The sequence below is a fragment of the Chiloscyllium plagiosum genome, unplaced genomic scaffold, assembly GCF_037043375.1.
Source record: "Chiloscyllium plagiosum isolate Xiang-an unplaced genomic scaffold, Cpla_swu_hap1 HiC_scaffold_36, whole genome shotgun sequence".
In the NCBI taxonomy this organism is placed as follows: Eukaryota; Metazoa; Chordata; class Chondrichthyes; order Orectolobiformes; family Hemiscylliidae; genus Chiloscyllium; species Chiloscyllium plagiosum.
In genome coordinates, this window is record NW_028270174.1 from 22,157,177 (window position 1) to 22,180,310 (window position 23,134).

Consider the following 23,134-nt stretch of genomic DNA (forward strand, 5'->3'; position numbering starts at 1 on the left):
ATGGCAGAGTTTTTTTTCTTCTGTAGCTATTTGGACAGCCTTTGAAGCTAATCATGGAGGTCAAACACCTATAAATTCATTTTCATAATTTTAACTTTTTTTTGTATTAGGTTTAAATGGCTCCAATTTAAAGTGTCTACAATAGGGAACTTGTTCCGGCATTGACCATAGCATACAAAAAGTAGGAGGGTGCAGGTTAAAGTTGTCCTTTGTTCGGTTTCCATATTCTCCAGCTAAAAAGAGAAATCAGTGAAATGATGCAGCATAATGGAGCCTTGATTGCAATTTAGAAGGTCCTCGTATTTTACTGAAGTCGAATTCAGTAAATGCAGTTGCCCATCCTCTTCTCAGAAATGGGAAACTCAAACAATCTGAGAAACAAGACTTGGTAAAGTGAAAAGTAATGCTAGTCCCTGTAAAATTTTATTTAATGAAGAAATGTGCTTCCATTTCTGAAAATGTACAAATGAAATCCATTGGTGAACGCCTGTGAACTTTGTCTTTTCATTACCTGCGGTGGGGCTTGTTTGTTACAGAACGTTTTAAAATAATTTCAAAGCATTTCTGAACATTTGAAAATATTTCCAGTAGAATGATTGAGCTTCTGTAATATTTGAAATGATTCACAATCGTCTCCTAGACCTTCGATCCTGCTGCTGTTTCTATTCTTGTCCAAGATCTTTCGATGGTTGTGTCTGAAATAATGAGATGAGTGGGAGTTGCTTAGCTGTATGCACTGCATGTTGATTCTGGCATTTCAGTTGTTTGGTAGTGTCTTCTAACTCCTGCAGAAATCATGCCAAGTACTAAGCGGGCAGAATAATTTTGATGGCCCCCTTCTCTCTCTCTCTTTGTCCAATTCCCATCCTTAAAAAATATAGAATGCGCTTCCTCGAAAGTGCAGCAATCGTTCGTTGGCTGAAAATACTTTCTTCTTAGTCAAGCGTTCAAAAACAGATATGTTAACCCCTTCTCAGAAAGTAAGGGGTAACAAACCTGTAGAAGTATAGAAAACAGGCCACACGATTCAGCACCTGGAGCCAGTGAGATCATGGCTAATTACCCTATTCAGTATCCTGTCCTTGCTTTTTACCCATACCCTTCAATCTCATTAACTCTGGGAACTATATCTAATTCCTTGAAATTGACGTTTTGTTATCAACCACTTTCAGGCAGAGCAATGTACAGGCTCATGACTCTGGTGAAGAAATTTCTCCTCATCATGGTCCTAAATGCCCCACCCCATCCCCCATATCCTTAAACTATGACCCTGGGCCTGGATTCCCGGGCCATTGGGAACATCTTTGCTACTGTTGGAATTTTATAGGCTTCTCCAACATTCCCTCAAGCCCATTCTTCTAAACTCCAGTGAATATGATTCTAACTGATCATGCATCAGTCCTACATTTCCATTAATCATTTTGATAAATCGTTGTCGCACCACCTCCAGAACATTCATCCTCCAATAAGGAGACTGAAACTGCAAACAGTACACCAGTTATGGTCTCCTGAAGACCCTGTATAATTGCAGCAAGACATCCCTGCTCTTGTATATGAATCCACTCAATATGAAGACCAACATAATATGTCCTTCACTGCCTATTGCACCTGGATATATAATTTCAAAGACTGGTGTACAAGGGCACCCAGGTCTTGTTGCACCTCCCCCTCTCCCAATCTATTGCCATTCAGGTATTCTGACTTCTGTTTATGCTATCAGTGTGGACAATCACTCATTTATTCGCATTATCTTTGAACTGGTATCCATTTGCTACTTACTCAAACTGTCCAAATCACTGAGGTATCTCCACATCTTCCTCACCCTCCCACCTACCTTTAGGGTATCTGCAAACTTGTAGGCATTACAATTAGTTCCCTCATTTAAATCATGAATATAAATTGTGACTATGAAATCCAAGCAATGATCCCTGTGGTACCGCACTAGACATTAACTGCCAGTCAGAAAAAGACCCACCTTATACATACTGTTTCCTGTCTGCCGACCTGTTCTCATTCAATATCCGTACACTACCCCCAATCCCATGCACTTTAATTTTTCATGCTAATATTTTTTGTGGGACGTTATCAAAAGCTTTCTGAACATCTAAATAGACTGCATCCACTGGCTCCCCTTCTTCAATTCGCTTCGTTAGAATCATCAAAATTCCAGATTCGTTCAAGCATAATTTCCCTTTCATAAATCCATGACAACTGTGTCACTGTTTTCCACGTAATGTGCTATTAAATCTTTTAGTATTTTCCCCACTACCGATATCAGGCTAACCAGTCTGTACTTCCTGGTTTACCCAACATTTTTGGGATGTTATTTGTGTCCTCATTTGTGAAAATAGAACAAATAAGTCTGCCATCTCTTTCCTCCCTTATATCTGACTAAAAGAGACCTGCGTTCAATTTCACTAATCCATTTTCTCTTCATGCACTTATACAAGTTTTTATCATTTGGTTTGTTTTTGCAAGTTTACACTCAGTGTTTTTCCCTTACTAATCCTTTTCTCTTCCTCTGCTTGTTCTTGTCTGATTTTTTTTTTGCATGGCCAATTTGTCTGCCCGCTTCATGGATCGAATACAATCCCTACTTTCCCTCGTTAGTATGGTCAGATCACATTTTCTGTTTTACTTTTGTGCTGGGCACAGTGTGCAAAGTTAAGAGTATGTAAAAAGAATGTGGAAAAGTCACAGATGAAGATAGACTTAAAAAGCAACACTTCTTTAAGCCCAGGGAGTGGCAAGCTATTCTAAAGTTTGGAGAGAAATCTGCTTAAGGTTCAGGATAATTTTAAGTAACTGAAAATGAAAGTACACTCTTAAAGCTTGAGATTTGTGACTTCTGTGAGCATGATCTAAAATTCAAAGGCAAACCTCGATAAGGAGTGGTTAGAAATGAGAGAGTGCTAACTTGGTGCTTGATGCGGTGATGCCAAATTACTGAAAGTTATTGATTGTGTCATGACTGAAATACTGAATACAATTATGGCGTGTTATTGGAATTTTCCTAAACCTATCTTGAAGTTTCAGTAGTACGCTCAAAATAAGAGGTGGGTTTGAGGCCACAAATAGATTAGCCATGATCTTATTGAGTGGTGGACAAGGCTTATGGGCTCTATTGGTCTACTCCTTCAAATCTGTATATTCATATGTATTACATTGTGAACCATGATTAACATTATGTCCATTTCTTCCAATACATGCCCTGTGCAAAGTGTAGAACAAGCACAGTGTACCATCAGTTTCATTATAGATCTATTTCAGTGAAAAAGATGATAATGATAAATGTAGAACTTTTTCATAGTTTTTCATTTTTGAAGTTCATTTTCAGAAGTTAATTGTTGGAATGAGGCACAAGGCTGAAGCTTCCCCTTGGGAATAAATTACCGTGCCAAACTGGACTATATTTTGACTCTTAATTCCAAAGAAGCTATATTACCGGGTGCGGATCATAAGCTATCAATCATAATTTTACACAGTAGACTTCTAAATCTGTGGCAGATATATCTTAGCATTCTGGACAATTAGTTTTTCCTGCTGTACTTTCCTTGGTACAAAATCTCAAGATACATTCTCTTCCTCTGGAAAAATCAATATGCATAAGAACATGAGAGAAAGTGATGACTGCTGATGCTGGAGAGTCAAGAGTCGAAAAGTGTGGCACTAGAAAAGCACAGCAGGTCAGGCAGCAGCTGAGGAGCAGTAGAGTCGACATTTCAGGCATAAGCATTCCTGATGAAGGGCTTATGCCTGATACGTCAACTCTTCTCCTCTGCTGCTACCTGACCTGTGCTTTTCCATCGCCACACTTTTTGACTATGCGTAAGAACACGAATGGAAGTAAGTTCAGACTGTTTAGCCTTTTGAATCCATTTTAGTAAGATCTCAGTTGATTTTATAAGTCAATTTCACCTTCCTTCACCTTATCCACAGATCTCTGAATTCTTTTAATATCCAAAATTGTATTTATTCTGTGTCTTTCTTAATGATCAAGCATTCGTACCTCTCTGTAATAATAAATTCAAGAGAGAGAGACAATCCTCTAAATGAAGAAATTTCTTTGTTTCAGACCTAGATCATTCGCCCCTACTTTGAGACTGTGAACCCAGTTCTGTGGCATTGAATGACCTTCTATTATTTAATGTGCTGAGCCTCTAAGGAAAGCTGTGCTTTAAATGCATTACTTCACAGTATCTTAAGTTTAGGAAAAATAGGCTCAACCTACTCAATCTCTCCAGACAAGGCAATCTTCCAAGCCCAGAAGATAGTGTTGTGGTCTTTTATTGTATACCCAGGAAAACTAGTGGACTCTTCCTTGTGGAAGGAGACCCGAACTGTACAGAATATTTCTGAAATGGTCTCAACATGGTCCTATATACTGTAGTTGTAGTAAATATCTTCATTGATGTGCCCCAATTCCTTTGTAATGAAAGCTAAAATACTATTTGTATTTGAAATTGCTTGCTGTGTCTGCTTATTAACTTTTGAGATTTATTATATGCAACGTGCCCTGAAATCCTGAACAACATTTTTTAGTCTCTACCATTAAAAAAAAATCTAATTTTCTCTTTTCCAATGAAAGTGAATGAACTCACATTCTTGCACATTATATAATCCACCTGTCATGTTCTTGCCCACTCCCCAAATCTGACTATATCTCTTTGCATCCTCCTTGCTCCTTTGTTTTCATCTAATTTTTGATTGTAGACAAAATTTGATACATTCACTTGGTTCCCTCATTTGAGTGATTGATACAGATTATAAATAACTGAAATGTTTCAGTACCCAGCTAGTTACAGCCTACCAACCAAAAATGAATGTCTACTATCTGTTTATTAATTTTCAATTCATTCCATATCCCATGAGCCTAATTGCCCAATCAATTTTGAACAAGAAATTTCATCTATTTTGTGCAATTAATAATGAAATTACCTAAGTGTCTAAATCTTTCTTGAAGGAACACTTTTTTTTTCTTTTGTTTCTCTTTCTGTAGAAAGGAAATCATGTATTATACCAAGGTGAAACTGCAAATGAAAATACAATTTTAGTTTCATTGTCTTTTTGGTCAGATATTTGTATGATCAGTTAAAGAAACTGCTGGTTTGAATGCACTTTAGATTAGATTAGATTAGATTACTTACAGTGTGGAAACAGGCCCTTTGGCCCAACAAGTCCACACCGACCCGCCGAAGCGCAACCCACCCATACCCCTACATGTACCCCTTACCTAACACTACGGGCAATTTAGCATGGCCAATTCACCTGACCTGCACATCTTTGGACTGTGGGAGGAAACCGGAGCACCCGGAGGAAACCCACGCAGACACGGGGAGAACGTGCAAACTCCACACAGTCAGTCGCCTGAGCCGGGAATTGAACCCGGGTCTCTGGCGCTGTGAGGCAGCAGTGCTAACCACTGTGCCACCGTGCCGCCCACGGATTTTTGAAATCCAGGATTCAGTCACAAACATCCACTTTAGGATAGAGATAAAATGTTGATATAGTTCTGGAAAATTTAACTTTTTTTTTGTGCATTACAACCATTGGTGAGTGAGTTGATGCCTCCCAATCCAATGAAAATTTTTGAAATCCAGGATTCAGTCACAAACATCCACTTGAATATGAGATACATTGAAATTATCCATAACAAAAAGTTTTCTCAATGTACAAGTAGGAATCCAAAATAATTGCAAATGCAAACATGAACACCAAACATGCATTCAAGTTTATGACCACGCTGCTGTTCAGGGCTCAGTTTTAATTTTAATGCAGTAACTATTTCTCTCATGTGATGAGTTAAATATTTGTTGTTCTTGTGCTCTACCCAAAAGCTGGTCCATGGTTTATGGTCTGCTGATGCTTCATCTTGAGCTGGTTTCTTGATAGTTGGCTTGAGTGGTGGAGTTTTGGTCTTATCTATTCATAATTTCAGTTTAATGTTTCGGATTATTATAGTCCTCTATATACTGCATAAATCAAGATGATACCCTTTCCCCATCCACTAACTATTCTTTCTCCCTGTCTCTGACAAATGAGATGACATTTAGTCTCCAGCAGATTAGTAACATTGCTATCAGTTTATCTTTCTTTATCTGCATTGGCCCAGGTATTCTAAGGTTTGGCAATCACAGTCAGTGGCTGCACCACTTACTATTTTATGTTACTGCTGAGTTCAGCATTTCTAGCTGAGAATTGTGATTCCAGTTTTTCAGAAATGCATAGTGTACCCAGGACAGCCATACACTTTGACAGCTCTGGTTGTAGGTTTGCTCGCTGAGCTGGAAGGTTTGTTTTCAGATGTTTCTTCACCATACTAGGTAACATAAACAGTGAGCCACTGGAGGAAGCACTGATGGTATGGCCTGCTTTCTATTTGTGTTTAGGTTTCTGTGGGCTGGTGATGTCATTTCCAGTGGTGATGTAATTTCCTGTTCTTCTTCTCAGGGGGTGGTAAATGGGATCCAAGTCAATGTATTTGATGAGTGTGTTCCAGTTGAAGTGCCCTGCTTTTAGGATTTCTCGTGCGTGTCTCTGTTTGGCTTCTCCTAGGATGGATGTGTTATGCCAGTCGAAGTGATGTCCTACCTCATCTGTATGTAAGGATACTAGTGAGAGTGGGTCATGTTTTTTTTTACGGCTAGTTGATGTTCATGTATCCTGGTGGCTAGTTTTATGCCTGTTTGTCCAATGTAGTGTTTGTTACAGTTTTTGCAAGGTAGAAAACTAGCCACTGGGATACATGAACATCAACTAGCCACAAAAAGACATAACCCACTCTCACTAGTATCCTGATATACAGATGACGAAGGACACCACTTCGACTGGGATAACACATCCATTCTAGGAGAAGCCAAACAGAGACACGCACGAGAAATCCTAAAAGCATGGCACTTCAACTGGAACACGCTCAACAAACACATTGATTTGGATCCCATTTACCATCCCCTGAGAAAAAGAACAGGAAATTACATCATCACAGGAAATGACATCACCAGCCCACGGAAACCTCAACACAGAAATAGAAAGCAGGTCATACCACCAGTGCTTCCTCCAGTGGCTCACTGTTTATGTTACCTAGTATGGTGAAGAAACGTCTGAAAACAAACTTTCCAGTTCAGCGAGCAAACCTACAACCAGAACCTCAACCTGAGCTACGGATCTTCTCAAAACTCACTAACTTTGACAGCTGTTGTGAAACTATAAATGAGTAAGTACAATGTTAATATGCCAGTTGCTTCAATATGCCAGGTGGGTGATGGAGGTCTGAGGGTAGCTAGGGCCAGTGGAGTGGAGGATGTTGTTCTTTTGATTCAGGTGGGTTGGGGAGAGTCGGATCTTGGGGTTCAGTCACGGTTGGGTATGAGTGGAGAAGAGAGGTGATGTTGGAATTATTCTGGGTTGTAAAGATTGTTATCAGATATACGGGATGGAGCAAAGTGCAGCATTTGGTGGATTTGGGTTGGCACATTGGTGGGTTCAGCTTAATGGGAGATTAATTAAGTTTTTAATTGTCTAACCTTTCCTGGGTAACTATTTACCTAATGGAAGCAGGGCCCTCTAAATTCTCTGACATTAAGGGTTTTTATGAGAGGGGTCCAGATCTAGGGATATGACCTATCAGAGTATTCAGTTTCTTGGGTTGTTCCCATAAAGTGCATTACATCTGAGATTCTGCAGGGTCCTTGCAAGTAACTCCAGTCTATGCAGCTCTATGACTGCCATCTGAGCCAGTGTTAGCATGTAGAGAGCTTTGCAGCTTTTTGTGATTTATCTTAATTGTACAATTCTATGTTGTCAGTTAAAGGCATAAATTTGATTAGAAATTACACGTGTATAGGTGCTTGATTGAAATTTAATGAGCAAGTTTGGGACTCCTTTTTTGATTTAGTTAACTATACTTTAGGGTTGCTATAGTTTTTCAAGGAGACATTTACGTTGATTAAGTATTTTCTGTCTGAAATCGGCTGTAATGACTCTGCAGTCAGGATTTTAGTTTAATCTTCTGATATGCTGCAATGGTACATCAGTAAATGCCGTTAAGCATCGGAGACCTGAACGCTTTCTGAATCACATCACTGATACAAGACTAAGGCATTAGAGTAGAAATCTGAGAGAACTGATTGGATGCTTCCTCTCTGCAGATGATTAATATGGCTGCAGCCTTTTTCCTCACTGACGGTGGTTAACTGCAGACCTCAGTGATTTTATGTTTGCAGTTAGATGAACTTGGGGAGAGAAGGTCACAACAGATGAGTTAACTAGCCTGATCTGCTGTAGAGTCCTTTGCAAAAAAAGAAGTTAGAGCTTGAAGGCACATAATGAAGGCTTTTCATTATTGCTTTCCCCTGGATTGTTTTGAGGCCAGCTTTCATGGTAAGTACACACCTTTTAAAGCTGTGACATTAGAGTGCCTTTTTTTTAAAAAATGAAAGACCATCTTTAGTTACAGTCTGTAGTTGTTAAATTGATTAGCAATAACTTCTTTTTGACACTAGTTTTCTTTCAGATCTGCTGTGCACATATCGGAACAATGCTGATGAATCATTCTGTAGTTGGCGCTGTGCTTTCAGCTTCATTTTATAAAGATCTCCTCTTCCTGCCTGCTTTGGGGCGGGAGTCTTTGTGATGCTGATAGAATAACACTGCTAGAATGTGTGACAAAAATTCATGAGCTGGATAATTACTTCATCAAATTTCATAAGTATTAATGTTTGAATTTATTAGCAGAGTACGTGATGTATTTTCTTTAAGATGAATTTGGTGCCGAATGATTTGAAGTATATGTTCACTTCTTCAATACTTATTTAGTACTGTATTTTCAAATTAAATTTGCATTTTTCTTCGAACAGCTGCAAAGGGAGAAGCTATAAAATTAGTTGGTTTGTGTGCTAGGTATATATCAAATCTGTATAATGACCATAGTTTAATAATTTGTTTGTATTTCCATGCTTCAGTATATGAAAAGTTTGAAGTCTAATTAAAAGGGAAATCTGATCAATCTACTGGTACTGCTAACATGCACTGTTTACTAACCGTGTGCAGTCTTGCATAGACGTGAGTGTAAAGGGTTATAATGCAATAGGACACAGTTATTTATGGAAATTAATACACCTTAAATAAGGCTCAAAATCACATTTACAGAATGAATAGATTTGTTTCTTAGGTGCCATTGTAAATAATGGAGCACTGTGCGAGATAGTGGACTGAATACATTTTAATTACATTTGCAGCTAGTGCATGTATTAAGAAACTACATTTTGTCTTAAAACTGTTTGATTTTAAAACTATTGAATGCAATACATCTATTAAGAAAGTGTACATTAGACTTAATGTTTGTGACGAGAAAAATAATTGAGTAAAGCAAAATGCCAAGATTACATTGAAATCTTGATATTTAATTTAGCTAATTCTGATCCAAGTGCATTATTATTTAATTAGCACAGATTTTATTTGGACTAGTACTTTTGGTTATGCTGAGTAGACAACATTGGATTAATTTCTTATTTTGCAAACTGTCTAGGATAATTTCAGCTTTTAAAACAGATTGGCTGTGATTGTTAGGTTTTGCTTTAATGACTCAGTTGGTGTCTTGGGAACAATTTTAGAAATGAAAAGACTGTGCCTAATTTGATTAACCATGCCAGAAAGGTATTAAGATTAGGAACAGGAGAATAAAAGTTGGCTGTATCTACTGACTACTTCAAAACTACTTGGATAGCACTAGTGAAATGTGAACATTTGAAGGTTTTGAAGGAAACATGATCAACACAGGCATTTTCTATTTTGAGTTCCTTTGCTTTAAGTATCAGGAAGGTTGGAGAATGGCAGTTTATCTGCCTAAACAGTTCAGTTAGCAGCTCATCGTGTAATGAGACATAGAAAATTCTAGATTCTTGTGTTCACTTGAATATCCTTGACCAGGCAACGATGGCAGCACAATTGTCTTCATTATCACCTGAATTAAAGAAAAGTAAAATTCAGTTTGGGTTTCTGCTCCTTATAATCTCAGAATTGTTACTGTGCAGTAGGAGGCATTTGGCCCATTTGCACTTTTGTCTTTTGGGCTTCGGCTTTGTGCTCTCAATAAATACATACACGTAATTGCTCAACGTTCAGACCACTGCTACTGTTATAGGAATTTTCCTAATTTGTAAGACTGGAAACAGCTTCAGTATTGGAGTTCACCTTGCTACATCTTTTTAAAATGTTAATAATAAGCAGTTAAACACTGAGCATTATCACATGGAATCTTTTGGTGTAGTATGAATTGCTGTCCCTTACTAAAGTCCACATTTCTGCTTTAGCTAAAAAAAAATTAACATTTCAATTTAAACATTTAGATGTAAATTGTAAATCATTATCTAAAAAATGATTTAAATTCTGTTCAAATTTGCTTCGTTAAGATCTAAATAGCAAAAGTTATTCATCTCTCATGAAATGTGTGATCAGCTGCAATCTGAAGATACAACCACTTATTTTAGGTGGGAATAATTTAAATTACTGGTAAAATGACCACTTTGCTAATTCTGTATACATATTTGAATGTAAATATGTTGATATATTCAGCCTAAGCAATATTACCATGTAATGTTAGCATGCAAGCATAGCAAATAGGATGAATGGAATTTTGGCCTTTATTGAGAGGTTGTTGGCGAGGCCACATCGGGAGTATTGTATAAAGTTTCGTTCTTGTAATTTAAGAAAAAGATATGTTGGCGTTGAAGGCAGTTCAAAAGCGATTCAATAGGCTGATTTCTGAGATAGAGGTTGATCTATCACCACTAGTGAAATTGTTTAGGCCTTTATATATTGGAAGTTAGTAGAATGAGGGGTGATCTTAATAAAACATACAAGTTTCTGAGGGGCCTTAACAAGTAGATGTTGAGAAGGTGTTTCTACTAGTGGAGGAGTCTTGAACCAAAGAAGTAAGAGGATACTCATTTAAAACTGACATGCAAAGGATTTTTTTTCTGACGGTAGTGCATGTTTGGAATTTGCTCCCCAGACAGTTGTGGTGGCTAGAGCATTGAAAGTATTTAGATAGAGTTTTGAATGATCAAGGAGTTAGAGAAATATGAGAAGCTGGCCCAAAAATGGAATTGAGGCCCAGGGCAGATCAACCATGCTTAGCTTGGCATCACTCCTATTTATATTGTATTTCATTGTGAGGTGGATACAATGGATTTAACTGTTTCTCAATTAATTCTAATTAATTTTTGAAATCAAACAATCAATTTGTCAGTAACAGTAAAGGTGCAGGAGGACCTAGATGGAAAAATTAATAATTAGCAGAGATATTTAATACTTTGCATCCATCTTTTCTGGAAAATGGGATATCCGAAAGAAGACCTTGATGTAGTTATTGCTGAGGTGATTAATATTGTGAAGTATTAAGGATAAATTTCAGTTGTCTTAGTTTGTGTAAGGGATAACAAAATACCTGAACAAGATGATGTGGGATCTTGAAGCAGTTCATGCATGAATTTTTAGAAATTATATTTCAAGATACAGTTGGGTTTAGATATCTGAATGACAAGTAAACAAAATAGTATCTGTTTTTAAAAGGAAGTTAGGAGTAATCGAAGTAATTTCGGGCTTGATATTGAGAGCACTTTTAGAGACTTTAAGGCTGCACTTAGCACATATCAGAAGAAGAATCTCTACAGTATGGAGACAGGCCATTTGGCCATACAAGTCCACACTGACCCTCTGAAGAGTAATCCTCCCAGACCCATTCCCCTACCCAATACTCTATCGCCTAACCTACACATCCCTGAACACTATGGACAATTTAGCATGGCCAATTCACCTAACCTGTACGTCTTTGGATTTGGGAGGAAACTGGACGTCACTCGCGCAGACACTGGGAGAATGTGCAAACTCAACAGACAGTTGCCGGAGGCTGGAATCAAGTGCAGGTCACTGGCGTTGTGAGGCTGCACTGCTAAACACTGAGCCACCATACCACCCTAGATAAAAGAAAAATAGTTTAGCTATCACACACCTGGAACAACCCTCCTTGGTTAATAGAATTTCATGGAAAAATTACAGGTATTGTACATGAGCTAAATGCACTGGATTTGTTGCATACAGATTTAAGCAGTCTTTGCCATGATGTCACATAGCATTATTGGAGAAGACCAAAAAGTCTGAGTTTAAGAGGATGCAAGAAAACTGGGCTAGAAGTTATTTAGAAGGATGAAAATGATCGTGCTGTCAACTGAAGCTCAAATTTTAAGTTTCAGAGCTGATGTGAATAGTTCATCCTAACACACTCTGCCTCGTCCCTTTACACTACCTAATGGTTTCATGTCTATTCAACTGTGTGTGATATATAAAAGCATAACTAGAAGCTGGAGTAGGCAATTCAGCCCTTCGAGCCTGTTCCACCATTTGATTTGATCATGGTCGATCTCATCTCTGCTTCAACTCTTTTTTTTCCTGCACCGCTCCATAACCCTTAAACCCATTTCTAATTTAAAAAAATCCTCAAATTTACTCAATGTATCAGCATCTGCAGCATTTTGACATAGTGAATTCCACAGATTTGAGAAATAATTTCCTTAAACAATGTCTTCTCATTCTAGATCGCTGCAAATGAGGGAATATCCTTCCTATGTCTATTTTGCCAATCCCTTCTAGTACCTTCCAAATCTTAATTAAATCTCCCCTCATTCTTCTAAACTTCGAACATTACAGCGCAGTACAGGCCCTTCGGCCCTCGCTGTTGCGCCGACCTGTCATACCAATCTGAAGCCCATCTAACCTACACTATTCCATGTGTGTCCATATGCTTGTCCAATGATGACTTAAATGTACTTAAAGTTGGTGAATCTACTAGCGTTGCAGGCAAAGCATTCCATACCCTTACTACTCTAAGTAAAGAATCTACCTCTGACATCTGTCCTATATCTATCACTGCAAGTATAGGCCTGAACTGCTCATAAGACAAACCCATCATCTCTAGAATCAAAATGCCTCCAGTACAACTATATCCCTCAAGTAATAGAACCAAAATTGTATGCAATACTGCAGGTGTGGTCTCAGTAATGCTGGTTACAGTTGCAGCAACACTACCTACTTTTACACTCTAATCTTATAGCAGTAAATGCTAAAATGCCGTGCTCATGGAGAGTCCGTTTCTTAGTGTTGGTAAGTGCTGACAAAATATCGTAAATTGACTTGATTATAAATATGATCTATCTGCACTTATGATCTTGATCTATGAGTTTTACTGTTCTCAATTAATCTAGGCACTGTATTAAGACCAATCATCTTTGTAATTTGTACTGATAATTCTCAAACCATTGTCTTTATAATGACTAAATCTCAGTTGCTTGACCACACAATGACTTTCAGTTATTAGTTTTGTTTCTCATGTTGCATTAATTCTGGTCACCACCGAGATTTTTGAACAAGCTACACCTGCATTTCACTTGTTCCCATTTGTTATTATTTGAGTAATCAAACAAATCGTGCAACATTTAAACTTCTCCATTGCTGACACCAGTGGAGCGTGAGTACGTTGATGAACCTATAGAGAACTATAACATCCTGGAATTTAGGCATTTCCAATCACACTCTGTGGAAAATCTCCTTACAACAAGTTCTACCTACCAGATATTTTAAGTTTGCTATCCAAGAAGATGCTTTTTATATATTAAAAAAAGATTGGCTTGTTCTAATGGGTTACTAAACATTGACAGAATTTGTGTTTTAGGCATCATCAGTGATTCTGGTGCAAGTTTCACTCTGAAGTCTGTTGCGCATTTTTGCTTTCGTTTGGCTCTGTGAAGACTAATTGATAGTAGTTAACTGGAGAGCATGTTTATATTATGACTGATAAACTTTGATATTAATTCTTATTTTTGGTGATGCAAATAAATTACTTACTTTGTGCAGGAATATGAAGAAAGATCTAGGAGAGCCCAGAAGTCCCCCTCTCCTAATCAGAGATTGAGGAAAAACCTAGACTTCGAACCTCTCTCCACAACAGCACTTATCCTTGAGGATAGGCCAGCGTGAGTCCCTAACCTTTTATCTCACTTCAGTAGTAACAAGGGTGTATATCTGAAAGTACTTTGTTTTTCTGCAGTGTGACGTATGAAATCGTACAAATAGAGCTATGATTACATTGAGCTTGTACTTCTGACTACATTGGTAAATTGGCATGTTGGTGCATTTTCTATTTATATATTTCATGTGTGAAGAGCCAAAAAGCAAAATATAGAGTTGACACAAAAGTATTTCTAGATCTCCTCTTTTGAACAGGGAGGTACAGTAAGTTCCAAAGTTGAAACTTGGATTATTAAACCATTAAATGGAAGAGAATATTTGCCACAGATAAACAAAACTAGTGGCAGTGTTCTAGTTTGCTATATTGTACATAGTGATTATTGAGAATGAGTTGATAGAATCCCTTTGCAAAAACCAGTTATTATAATAATCCAAAGCTTTTAGATTACACTGTATAGATTTGGAATAATAATGAATTGGCTATCATGCCCCCTTGATTTAATCATATAGATCTAGTCATTCTAACAGACAGATGATAAGCCATTTGTTTAAGACTGACTTCATTTGAAGCCATATCTCAGGAGGAGTCAGTATCACCAATCACAATAATAAGAAAAAAGCACGCAGAAGAAATAGCCATGGCAAACCAAAGTGCTTATCATGTTACTCTAAATAACTCAGTAATTCATTAGTCAGTATAGTGTAGAACCATACTGTAGAATAATGGAATTTCACCATATCTTGTATGCAAAGTTCACTAAACTTTGATTCACTGTTCAGACACTGGATAATTTCAATGCAGTTGATTTAAATGGGAGGCAATAAATATGTAGGATTGCTGCTGCTCATTTGGTACTCCATTTTTTTTGATAGGTGCAGTTTAAGACTGAAATTGGGCTTGCTTTGATGCTATAGTGGTCAAATAGCCTATTGATATGCTTTGTTTATGCCAGTATATAATGGGTGTCATGGTGTAGTACCTGTGATGCTACTACTCTCTATGGCGATATGCCTCAGTGAGTGATGCCTTTGTGAAGATAGGTAGGGAACTGGAAGATGACCGATATGTAAATATAACTTGCAAATCATTAGTTCCTTGCATTCAGTCTTATTAGGGCAAAGTAACATTTGTGGAATACTTTTGTACTGATTCAGAATTAATTTGAAACAGAAGTTTCTAAATGCAATCAAGGGATGCCATCGAAAGTATTTACAGCACAAATGTTCAGTAGAATTGAGAAGCTTTCCTGCCTCCCTCTCGTTCAATTACTGCACCAAAAGAAATACGTAGCTTCCTTAAATGTTAAATAAATTAGAGCACTCTAATAATATTCCAAAGTTCTCAGTTTTATCAATGTATGTGGGGATTGATGAACAGATGATGCAATTCTGCAGAATCATTTGTCAAGGAGATGGTTTCTTATGCTAGTCATTTCAAAACGATTGCTTGTTGACTACTGCAGTACTATAGCCTTCAGTTTTAATTTGGAAAGAGTATGGTAGTTTAGATGGAAAACTGATTGCAGGACTACAAATGACACTAACCATATTGATCTGTTTATATGTTTGCCATTTCTCTAAAGGCTGAGCAGATAATCATGGTTGTTATTTTAGTCTACTGAGAGAGTGGTGCTTTGCTGAATTCATATTGAATGACATGATAAAATAAAGCTCGTTCACCATTAGTGAATTTAAAAGATCCCATCACACTATTGCAAGAATAGCAGACGTGTAGTCGTGTCTCTTCAGCTAGCACCAGCCTTCAAATTAGGGTTTATCTTGTGATCATTCATGAGCCTTTTGTGTAGAAAATTTTCCTGCACAAGTGCTGCCCTTCAAAATTGTCACTGGTGTGAAGTACTTGGAACATCCCAGGAAGATGTCATTTGCTGTTCAAATCCATCTGTATTACTTTCAAGTAAGGAAGAGTGGGGTCTTGAATAGTTGATCAACAACAATAAAGAGGTAGTGAGTATTTGATTTTCATGCCGCAACCCCCAGGCAATAAGGCCATGTCCTCATGTTTTGTTTTGTTGGTTGAATATAAGTCTTGTATCTTTGCTAAGTTATTGAGGATCTTAAACTGAAATTTAGTTTTGGCTATTTTATAATTTTCTTACCACCTCATGGTTTTGGTTCAACGTTGCATGTTCCAAATACTCAAACTTAAGTTTAATTCGTATAGAAAGTCTGGTCAAGAGGAATTTCGTATACTCATACGCAAATACTCACCAGTGATTGAATTTGTTGTACCTTTTCAGAAGATGCATTTTATAACTTAGATGCCCATTATATCTCTCTTCTATTCTGAGCTGTTGCAATAGTTGGGGGGAGAAAAATCAAGTAATGATTAAGGACTGTTATTCCTCCTTAGGAATCTCCCTGCAAAACCTGCAGAAGAAGCTCAGAAACACAGGCAACAGTATGAGGAGATGGTGGCTCAAGTGAAAAAACGAGGTTAACTGCAAGTTTTTTCATTGGTTATATGAGTATATTTTTGTGAAAGCTTAAAATTTTGACTAAATCATATGAGGCAGCACTCTTAATTCAGGTTTCTTTTCAATATGTTTTGGTTTTTGCACCTTTTTTTTATTTGCAATTCAACTCCTCTTGCATTTCAACCTGAACTGTAGGAAGATGCTGGGATTGTATCCATTTTATACCTTGCTCCATGTTATTTTCAATTGACCAATGAAAAGTTAAATAAGAGGGTGCAAAATGATCAACAGATGAAATCCTATCAATTTTCAACTTGGTGGGCTAAGTTAATATTACTCCTAAAACCTTGTGTTGTGTGCTAATTTTCTGCAGTTAAAGATGTATTCACAGTTGATTGTTTGTGAATGAAAAATGGATGGCAGTTTTGGGCGTCATGTTGATCAGGTTTGTGCAGATCATCCATTAATGTTGGGATACATTTTTTTGCTACATTTGTTCTGAACCAAAGACCTGAATTTTTAATCTAAATGTCATTGTTCTTGATGTGTTTGTGTAAGAGAGTACCATCATATTACAGAATTTTACATTAAGCTTTTATTGTTCCTTCCAGAGCAAAAGGATGCTCAGAGGCGAAGGAAGCTACTGGAAGATCGGTGTAAACTTGAAGAAAGCATTGGTAATGCTGTCATTACCTGGAACCATGAAATCCTGCCCAACTGGGAGGCAATGTGAGTAAGGGAAGCAAAGAAAATGCATTGCAATGTTAGGATGATTTCTGCAAATATTTGCTAGATTCTTAATATTGTTGCATGTAATAGGAGTTGGAATTAGATTTTATTGTCACATGTAATTCGAGTACAGTGAAAAGTGTACAAAGTCACCATCTTAAAATACAAAACCAGATTTAAAAAAAAATAAAAGAAACAGCCAAAAGAAAAAGAAGAACGTCCAGACCTTAAAGACTTTATCCAAAAGAAAAAGTCCAGATTTTAAAGTTTTATCTCCCCAGGCCGAGCCCTGGCCAGGAGTTTCAATCAGCCTCCTTTTGGAACATATTCCACCAATCACCTTTGCTGCTGCTGCTACTAATCACTGGACCAAGCCACTGCTGCCTCCAATCGCTGGGAGGAGTCTCCTGTGTAGCTGTCTTACGTACTCAGGAATCTAGACCAGTCTTGCCCTGTTGAAGACACCGAGTGAGGCTTTTACACTGGTGGAAAAAGAAAATGAACAAAAGTAAAAAAAATTATTAAAAGCAGATGGAAGTGTAAAAGCCCTGGGCCAGGAGACCGAAAACAGTGCTGCTCCTCCGCCACCAACTTGAACCTCAATTGCTTATTTTTTTATAAGAGCATGTCTTGAAAGTCAGCTGACTTTGGTCTGGTTCAGTAAAGGTAGTAAGAGTGAAATTACACTCAGTACCTCCCTTGTGTAATCACTTCCACTGGCTCTATATCCTGACTGTCTGCCAGCAAAGTTCTGGCTGACGAAATAATAATTTTTTCCAAGTCTTTGTTCTCTTGCAATTATTATTATAGGTGGGGGAGAGAGAGAGAGTTATAGTTCTGAACTTTAAACTCTCAGTTGCTTTCTCTAGGTGTCTTAGTTGCCATTTTAGTAGTACATGTGTTGCATTCCTGATATTTTCTTGCTCAACTTTGCTTTAAGTGCTAACCTAAGGTAGTTTAATATCTGACTTGGCCTTCAAACTGTATGATGTTTTGAGTATTTGAATGAGGGAGAGGGCATCACAGTGAGTCATATCTCAACACTGCCAAATGGCCATAGAGTCATACAATACACTTTACAGAAAATACTTAAACTCTACATTCTAAATACATTTGCTAATTGTACCATGATATGAGGTTTAGGTATATAGAACATAGAAGAATACAGCGCAGTACAGGCCCTTTGGCCCTCGATGTTGCGCCGATCCAAGCCCACCTAACCTACACTAGCCCACTATCCTTCATATACCTATCCAATGCCCGCTTAAATGCCCATAAAGAGGGAGTGTCCACCACTGCTACTGGCAGGGCATTCCATGAACTTACGACTCGCTGAGTGAAGAACCTACCCCTAACATCTCTCCTATACCTACCACCCCTTAATTTAAAGCTATGCCCCCTCGTAATAGCTGACTCCATATGTCGAAAAAGGTTCTCACGGTCAACCCTATCTAAACCCCTAATCATCTTGTACACCTCTATCAAGTCACCCCTAAACCTTCTTTTCTCCAATGAAAACAACCCCAAGTGCCTCAGCCTTTCCTCATACGATCTTCCTACCATACCAGGCAGCATCCTGGTAAACCTCCTCTGCACCCGTTCCAGTGCCTCCACATCCTTCCTATAGTATGGCGACCAAAACTGCACGCAATACTCCAGATGCGGCCGCACCAGAGTCTTTTACAACTGCAACATGATCTCAGGACTCCGGAACTCAATTCCTCTACCAATAAAAGCCAGTACGCCATATGCCTTCTTCACTGCACTATTTACCTGGGTGGCAACTTTCAAAGATCTGTGTACATGGACACCAAGATCCCTCTGCTCATCCACACTACCAAGTATCCGACCATTAGCCCAGTACCCCATCTTTTTGTTACTCTTACCAAAGTGAATCACCTCACACTTAGCTACATTGAACTCCATTTGCCACCTTTCTGCCCAGTTCTGCAGCTTATCTATATCCCGCTGTAACCTGCCACATCCTTCCTCACTGTCAACAACTCCTCCGACTTTCGTATCATCCGCAAACTTGCTCACCCAACCTTCTAGCCCCTCCTCCAGGTCATTTATAAAAATGACAGATCCTTGCGGAACACTGCTAGTAATGGCACTCCAAGATGAACCTTTACCATCAACTACTACCCTCTGTCTTCTTCCAGCCAGCCAATTCCTAATCCAAACCTCCAACTCACCCTCAATGCCATACCTCCGTATTTTTTGAAGTAGCCTACCATGGGGAACCTTATCAAGCGCCTTACGAAAATCCATATACACCACATCTACTGCTTTCCCCTCGTCCACCTCCTTAGTCACCTTCTCAAAGAATTCAATAAGGTTTGTGAGGCACGACCTGCCCTTCACAAAACCATGCTGACTATCCTTGATCACATTATTCCTATCCAGATATTCATAAATCCTATCCCTTACAATTCTCTCTAAGACTTTGCCCACAACAGAAGTGAGACTCACCGGCCTATAGTTACTAGGGTTATCCCTACTCCCCTTCTTGAACAAGGGAACCACATTTGCTAGCCTCCAGTCTTCTGGCACTACTCCTGTAGACAACGAGGACATAAAAATCAAGGCCAATGGCTCTGCAATCTCCTCCCTTGCTTCCCAGAGAATCCTAGGATAAATGCCATCAGGCCCAGGGGACTTATCTATTTTCACCCTTTCCAGAATTTCCAACACCTCTTCCCTACATACCTCAAAGCCATTCATTCTACTTAATTGTGACTCAGTATTCACATCGGCAATAATGTCCTGTTCCTGATTGAATACTGACGAAAAGTATTCATTCAGTGTCTCCCCAATCTCTTCAGCCTCCACACGCAACTTCCCACTACTAACCTTGACTGGACCTATTCCTACCTTGGTCATTCTTTTATTCCTGACATACCTATAGAAAGCCTTAGGGTTTTCCCTAATCCTACCAACTAAGGACTTTTCATGTCCCCTCCTTGCTGCTCTTAGCTCTCTCTTCAGGTCCTTCCTGGCTACCTTATAACTCTCAATCGCCCCAATTGAACCTTCACGCCTCATCTTTACATAGGCCGCCCTCTTCCATTTAACAAGGGATTCCAATTCCTTATTAAACCACAGCTCCCTCACACGACCCTTTCCTCCCTGCCTGACGGGTACATACTTATCAAGGACACTCGATATTGCTCCTTGAACAAGCTCCACATATCAATTACGCCCTTGCCTTGAAGCCTACTTTTCCAAGCCACGCATCCTAAGTCATGCCTCACCGCATCATAATTTCCCTGCCCCCAGCTATACCTCTTGCCCTGCAGTGCACACTTATCCCTCTCCATCACTAGAGTAAAAGTCACCGAATTGTGGTCACTGTCCCCAAAGTGCTCACCTACCTCCAATTCTAACACCTGGCCTGGTTCGTTACCCAGAACCAAATCCAGTATGGCCTCACCTCTTGTTGTCCTGTCTACATATTGTGTCAGGAAACCCTCCTGCACACATTGGACAAACACCGACCCATCTAACGAACTAGAGCTATAGCTTTCCCAGTCAATATCTGGAAAGTTAAAGTCCCCCATAACAACCACCCTATTACTTTCACTCTTCTCCTGAATCATCCTCGCAATCCTTTCTTCTACATTTCTAGGACTATTAGGAGGCCTGTAAAAAAAACTCCTAACAGGGTGACCTCACCTTTCCTATTCCTAACCTCAGCCCAAACTACCTCAGATGGCGAGTCTTCATCCATCATCCTTTCCACAGCTGTAATACTATCTTTGACAAGCAATTCCACACCTCCCCCTCTTTTACCCCCACCTCTGACCCTACTAAAACATTTAAACCCTGGAACCTGCAACAGCCAATCCTGTCCCTGTTCTACCCATGTCTCCGTAATAGCCACAACACAGTATATGCTGTACTTTGTCTTGTTCCTTTAATTTGAGATGGAAACATGCGGAAGTAAATAGCGTACAGTGGAAGGCGAGTAAACTGTTGAAGACTATCCTTTGAGTTTCAATCTGCAGATGTATAGTTTCCTCTTATCCAACCCTTTTATTTTTCCCCTTAGTTTGGCTTGGAGCTTTTTTAAAATCTCTTAGTGCAAAAGCGTCTCTGCTTTTCCTATTATTTGGTCTTAACACCATCTCATCTGGTCACAGAAGTGAAAGTTCATGAGAAAATTTTGCTCTCCAAGTAGTGGGAAATAATCATGAAAGATGCAAAAACACAGTGAAAAAGCAGTCACCTAGAGATTTTCTTGAATGGAATGGTTTAACTGTTGAGATTGGAATTCTTTCAGCCATTGTTTCCCGTAATAACCTGAACTGCTTAATATCAGCATTTCTTTTTGCTAAATGACAGTGACTTTGATTATTTTTAAAAAAGTTGCTCGAGAGAATGTTTGAAAAATATCAAAGACTTTATAGTTTGTAAATAAATTTATGAAATTTGTGGGCGGCACGGTGGCACAGTGGTTAGCACTGCTGTCTCACAGCGCCAGAGACCCGGGTTCAATTCCCGCCTCAGGCGACTGACTGTGGAGTTTGCACGTTCTCCCCGTGTCTGCGTGGGTTTCCTCCGGGTGCTCCGGTTTCCTTCGACAGTCCAAAGATGTGCAGGCACAGTCCAAAGATGTGCAGGTCAGGTGAATTGGCCATTCTAAATTGACTGTAGTGTTAGGTAAGGGGTAAATGTAGGGGTATGGCTGGGTTGCGCTTCGGCGGGTCGGTGTGGACTTCGGCAGGTCGAAGGGCCTGTTTCCACACTGTAATGTAATCTAATCTAAAATCTAATCTAATCTAAAAAAAACGATTTATAGCTGTAATTGCAATAGTTTTCCTTGAAAATTCCTGAAGGCGTCATTCTTATAAAATTTGTGATATCTGGTGGCAAGGTATGTATGTTTATGGTAACAGATTTATGAGCCATAATCGCAATAGACCTTTTAAATCCCTGAAGGCATCATTCTCGTAAAGTTCGTGATCTCTGGTGGCAAGGTATTCCTCCAAGCGTAAGAGGGAAGGTGTGGAGCTTGGCAATTGGCAATGAATTAAACATTACTCATGGTGAGTGTTGTATAAGCTTTGAACTATAATTGTCTTGGTAAATGTAAAATGTGCCTCCTTGTCTTCCACTGAATGAAATTTAGTCTCTTCGCTTTGACTTCAATGAAGCCAGAAATGTATATTTTATCATGGTTTCATATAGCTGCTGATAGGACAAGCCTTGTGAAAAGTGCTAGAATGCTGGAAGGGCTGAGGAAGATGATGCATCTAAATAAAACTAGAAGGTGCTGAAGAAACTCAATAGATCTGGAAGCATCAGTGGAGAGAAAGAGTACATTAACTCTGTTTGACTCTGCAAATGCTGCTAAACCTGTTGAGTTTCTCTTATGCTTTGTTTTTATTTCAGATTTCTAGCATGTGCAGCATTTTATTTTTAATTTAGGTGATGTACTTGATCTATTATGCAAATCATAGTTGAGTCCAAGGGAGCTGCTGTCTATTTTTAATCTCTGTATCTTTTGCATATGCACGTTCTGCGATAATCCTGATATTGGTTAAAAGTTAAGATCAGTTACTGAGGAATACTACAACGTCATTATAGATCAGATTATAGTTGTACAAGATACGCAAAACTAATAAGCTATGATGTGATTTTGATTGTTTTATGAGAATTATATGGTTATTTTGTTTTTAATCCTACTAACTGTGATGTGTTTATTCTTCTTCTTACATATCCTGTTACAAGATTTGTTTTTAGGCTTATGTTCAAATTTAGAGAATGAGAGAAGGCTGTATGACAAAGGGCTATCCCTAATCCCTCTTTCCAATTCTTGACCTACCCGTATAAAGAGGTTATGGAACTTGAACTATGTGCTTGTGACTTTTTTTTTCAAATTTGAGGAAGGGTTCTGCTTTTACTATGCTTTCAGGTGAAGTTGCACGTTCTGGCCTTTAAAT

At 38.6% G+C, this 23,134-nt stretch overlaps 1 protein-coding gene across 2 annotated transcripts in view; it reads left to right on the forward strand.

Annotated features, from left to right (window-relative positions):
• LOC122539404 (TBC1 domain family member 14-like) overlaps positions 1-23,134 on the forward strand; it is a 98,305-nt gene that overhangs the window by 43,413 nt on the left and 31,758 nt on the right. The window contains exons 1-5 of one of the 2 annotated variants that reach the window (XM_043674207.2): positions 8,223-8,379; positions 13,909-14,027; positions 16,397-16,479; positions 17,072-17,189; positions 22,131-22,237. In XM_043674207.2, coding sequence (XP_043530142.1) covers positions 8,377-8,379; positions 13,909-14,027; positions 16,397-16,479; positions 17,072-17,189; positions 22,131-22,237 — 430 coding nt within the window. In that variant the 5' untranslated portion in view covers positions 8,223-8,376. Of the gene's footprint in view, positions 1-8,222; positions 8,380-13,908; positions 14,028-16,396; positions 16,480-17,071; positions 17,190-22,130; positions 22,238-23,134 lie in introns of those variants that run through there. The other variant, XM_087980042.1, reaches the window with a different exon arrangement.